Here is a 4,946-nt window from a genome sequence, read left to right as displayed (position 1 = left end):
TGATTATTAATAATTTTGAGGTTTTCATATATTTTTCTTTAAAACTTGAATATAATAAATACTAAGTGAAAAAGAGTTAATGGATTTTAAAACTAATAAAATTAGTCATTTAATCCATTAGGAAATTGTTCAAAATTTCACTTGTTTTTAAGAAAATTTAAATCTTATTGCAATGGTACAACTGTGCGTATGATTATTTCCAATTATGAGTTTACGTACATTTTTCTTTGTAACTTTACAACTATTTATCCTAAACTAAAACTTTTTTAATGTAATTTTAAAGCTTTCACAATAAACTATTTAAATCATAAAAAACTATTTAAAAAAGTGTTAGACAAACTGCTAAAACTTAAGTCATGCATTAAGTACATTTTTAAGTATTAAAAATTATTTTTTTACATACATAGTCCTTAGTAGAGTGAAAAATTTATAAGATATCTGGATGAGCTAAAAGAAAATAAAGAGTTAATATAAATAAATAAAAAAAGAGCCACAATTGTTTCAAATATTGATAAAGTAACAGAATCTGTGGATTTTTCCCTTTAGCAACTTGTCTTGATGTCTGTAAGGAACAATTGTTTCAATTATGAAAAAGTAACAGAATCTGTGAATTTTTTCCTCTAGCAACTTGTCTTGATGTCTGTAAGGCAGTATCAGTTGTTGTGAAATTGCAGTGTAGTCAATGTCTAGTCTGTAGTTTATCTTACAGTCTAGTTTATAGTCTAGTCTATAGTATATTCTATAGTTTAGTCTGTAGTATAGTTTAGTGTATAGTATAGTCTAGTCTATAGTCTATTCTCTAGACTAGTCTATAGTTTAGTCTGTAGTATAGTCTATAGTCTAGTCAATCGTCTAATATTTAGACTAGACTATAGTATATTTTCTAGACTAGTCTATAGTCTATTCTCTAGACTAAACTAGTCTTGTGTCTAGTCTATAGTCTAGAGCCTAGTTTAAAGCCAAGTTTATAGTCTAGTCTATAGTCTATTCTCTAGACTAGTCTATAGTATATTCTATAGTTTAGTCTGTAGTATAGTCTATAGTATAGTCTACCGTCTTGTCTCTAGAATAGACTATAATCTAGTCTCTAGACTAGTCTATAGTCTATTCTTTAGACCAGTCTACAGTCTATTCTCTAGACTAGTCTAAAGCCTAGTCTATAGTCTAGTCTATAGTCTGGTCTATAGTCTAGTCCATAGTTTAGTCTATAGTCTAGTCTATAGTCTAGTTAATAGTCTAGTCTATAGTCTAGTATATAGTCTAGTCTATAGTCTATTATATAGTCTAGTCTATAGTCTAGTCTATAGTTTAATCTATCTAGTCTATAGTCTAGTCTATAGTCTAGTCTATAGTCTAGTCTATAGTCTAGTCTATAGTCTAGTCTATAGTCTAGTCTATAGTCTAGTCTATAGTCTAGTCTATAGTCTAGTCTATAGTCTAGTCTATAGTCTAGTCTATAGTCTAGTCTATAGTCTAGTCTATAGTCTAGTCTATAGTCTAGTCTATAGTCTAGTCTATAGTCTAGTCTATAGTCTAGTCTATAGTCTAGTCTATAGTCTAGTCTATAGTCTAGTCTATAGTCTAGTCTATAGTCTAGTCTATAGTCTAGTCTATAGTCTAGTCTATAGTCTAGTCTATAGTCTAGTCTATAGTCTAGTCTATAGTCTAGTCTATAGTCTAGTCTATAGTCTAGTCTATAGTCTAGTCTATAGTCTAGTCTATAGTCTAGTCTATAGTCTAGTCTATAGTCTAGTCTATAGTCTAGTCTATAGTCTAGTCTATAGTCTAGTCTATAGTCTAGTCTATAGTCTAGTCTATAGTCTAGTCTATAGTCTAGTCTATAGTCTAGTCTATAGTCTAGCCTATAGTCTAGTCTATAGTCTAGTCTATAGTCTAGTCTATAGTCTAGTCTATAGTCTAGTCTATAGTCTAGTCTATAGTCTAGTCTAGTCTATAGTCTAGTCTAGTCTAGTCTAGTCTAGTCTAGTCTAGTCTAGTCTAGTCTAGTCTAGTCTAGTCTAGTCTAGTCTAGTCTAGTCTATAGTCTAGTCTAGTCTAGTCTAGTCTAGTCTAGTCTAGTCTAGTCTAGTCTAGTCTAGTCTATAGTCTAGTCTAGTCTAGTCTAGTCTATATAGTCTAGTCTAGTCTATAGTCTATAGTCTATAGTCTATAGTCTATAGTCTATAGTCTATAGTCTATAGTCTATAGTCTATAGTCTATAGTCTATAGTCTATAGTCTATAGTCTAGTCTAGTCTAGTCTAGTCTATAGTCTAGTCTAGTCTATAGTCTAGTCTAGTCTAGTCTAGTCTATAGTCTAGTCTAGTCTAGTCTATAGTCTATAGTCTATAGTCTATAGTCTAGTCTAGTCTAGTCTAGTCTAGTCTAGTCTAGTCTAGTCTAGTCTAGTCTAGTCTAGTCTAGTCTAGTCTAGTCTAGTCTAGTCTAGTCTAGTCTAGTCTAGTCTAGTCTAGTCTAGTCTAGTCTAGTCTAGTCTAGTCTAGTCTAGTCTAGTCTAGTCTAGTCTAGTCTAGTCTAGTCTAGTCTAGTCTAGTCTAGTCTAGTCTAGTCTAGTCTAGTCTAGCCTAGTCTAGTCTAGTCTAGTCTAGTCTAGTCTAGTCTAGTCTAGTCTATAGTCTAGTCTAGTCTAGTCTAGTCTAGTCTAGTCTAGTCTAGTCTAGTCTAGTCTAGTCTAGTCTATAGTCTAGTCTAGTCTAGTCTATAGTCTAGTCTATAGTCTAGTCTAGTCTAGTCTAGTCTAGTCTAGTCTAGTCTAGTCTAGTCTAGTCTAGTCTAGTCTAGTCTAGTCTAGTCTAGTCTAGTCTAGTCTAGTCTAGTCCAGTCTAGTCTATAGTCTAGTCTATAATCTAGTCTATAGTCTAGTCTATAGTCTAGTCTATTGTCTAGTCTATAGTCTAGTCTGTAGTCTAGTCTATAGTCTAGTCTATGATCTAGTCTATAGTCTAGTCTATAGTCTAGTCTATAGTCTAGTCTATAGTCTAGTCTATAGTATAGTCTATAGTCTAGTCTATAGTCTAGTCTATAGTCTAGTCTAGTCTAGTCTATAGTCTAGTCTATAGTCTAGTCTATAGTCTAGTCTATAGTATAGTCTATAGTCTAGTCTCTAGTCTAGTCTATAGTCTAGTCTATAGTCTAGTCTAGTCTAGTCTAGTCTAGTCTAGTCTAGTCTAGTCTAGTCTAGTCTAGTCTAGTCTAGTCTAGTCTAGTCTAGTCTAGTCTAGTCTAGTCTAGTCTAGTCTAGTCTAGTCTAGTCTAGTCTAGTCTAGTCTAGTCTATAGTCTAGTCTATAGTCTAGTCTATAGTCTAGTCTATAGTCTAGTCTATAGTCTAGTCTATAGTCTAGTCTATAGTCTAGTCTATAGTCTAGTCTATAGTCTAGTCTATAGTCTAGTCTATAGTCTAGTCTAGTCTATAGTCTTTTTTTTATTTCTGTTTCTGTTTGATTCCTTACCTGTGTCATGGTTTCTCTTGATATTAAAACCATATCGGTAGCCTTCAGCTGGGCTGGTTTTTGAGCTCGCGCAGTAATTAAAACTAACATTTTCTGATAACGTACATCAGCAGTGGGCCAGTTCTGATTATAAACAGCTTTGGCCACTTTGACACTCTATAAAAAAAAATTTATGAAATTTTACGTTTCTATTAAAATGCAACGAGTTATGCTTACCGAATCAATTAGCTCTTGACCATAATAACATATAAGATAAATTTGAGCTATAGAAATGGCCAAAAATAGACTCAGTTTCAACAAAGTCTCCGGCGTGGCACCGATAGTCATTTGAAAGCCCAGAAAGCAAATCACAAAAGATGAAGCAATAAAGTTAAGTAAAATGGGCAGACCAAAAATATTGTTCATTTGGTAGGATAAACTAAAAGAAAAAAATTAAAAATATAAAATTGTACCTTTATGTTTCCGGGTGTAATTCACTTACTCCAACAAATAGGAATGATATTGTATCATATTAATTAAAAATTCCATGTCCTGTTTGAAGGCAGTTTCCCTTTTCACTCCTTTTTCCAATAACTTGGGTTTATACTCCTCTATAGTTCTGGTTAGAAAATCATAATGCATTATCATTTGAGTGGCACAACTACTCAATAATAAATCTCCCGATATTTGGCCGGCGGCTGAAGTATAACCAGCAAAATCTTGTGACACATATAAAACATAGTAAGACCAATGATCTGACCAATCCCAAGGAGTATACATAAAATAAGGTAAAATCTTTTCAATTTGGCGTATTTGCAACCATTTTTCATAGATAAGAAATTGTGTAACCGTAAAGAGATTATAAGTCCAAATGGCAATCATATAGATGAGCGAAAATCCTATAGTAATGCGAGTACACTGAGACAAATAGTAGTGTAGATTGTAATTCTTTTGCTGTTGCGTGTCCTCGGGGAATATGTACTTTAAGTTATTTAGCAGTTTGGTTAACTCCGCTTTCTTACGCCAAACAAATAACATTTTAAAATTACCCACTACCACAAAACCAATATACGATAGAGTCATGGTGGCTTCTAGGAATTTAGTTTTATTCACAATGGCTAAAATCACATAAACAACTTCCAGACATAAAACATAATTCATATTTATAATGCTGGCGTAAAAAATAAACGAAGCCAATAGAGTTTTAAACAAGGTGAGCTTTTCCGTTTTCACAAAAACCATGCCAGTGGAGGTATAGAAAAAATTGGCTAATTTGAAAAAATCTTCAAATTTAGCTGAGAAAATTTCATTTTTTTTTTGTAATGTTTAATTATTCTTACGAAATTTTAACTTAACTTTACGAAAGCAGCCGTCAGACTGAAAATTTTAAAATTTTCTCATATGAAGTTAACTTAGTTTTGTTAGGTGGAAATCTATGAAGGTTGAACCATTATTTCCGCTTTAAATATTAAATGTGTACTGTCCACGCCCAGGACC

At 32.6% G+C, this 4,946-nt stretch overlaps 1 protein-coding gene across 1 annotated transcript; it reads right to left on the bottom strand.

The window, feature by feature from the left end:
* Nucleotides 1-387: 387 nt before the first annotated feature.
* Nucleotides 388-4,739, bottom strand: LOC119613972 (odorant receptor 85b-like; the record flags this gene model as incomplete). The annotated part of the gene is made up of 4 exons (XM_037970052.1): nt 388-447; nt 3,471-3,626; nt 3,687-3,888; nt 3,952-4,739. Coding segments are annotated over 4 exons (1,206 nt in total), but the record flags the coding sequence as incomplete, so codon positions are not given.
* Nucleotides 4,740-4,946: the final 207 nt, after the last annotated feature.

Source organism: Lucilia sericata, unplaced genomic scaffold (assembly GCF_015586225.1).
Source record: "Lucilia sericata isolate MDLA Ls3-8-SP2 unplaced genomic scaffold, ASM1558622v1 Contig002469F_arrow, whole genome shotgun sequence".
Lineage (NCBI taxonomy): Eukaryota > Metazoa > Arthropoda > Insecta > Diptera > Calliphoridae > Lucilia > Lucilia sericata.
Note: the sequence above shows the minus strand (reverse complement) of the source record. Positions and strands in the feature narration are given on the sequence as shown.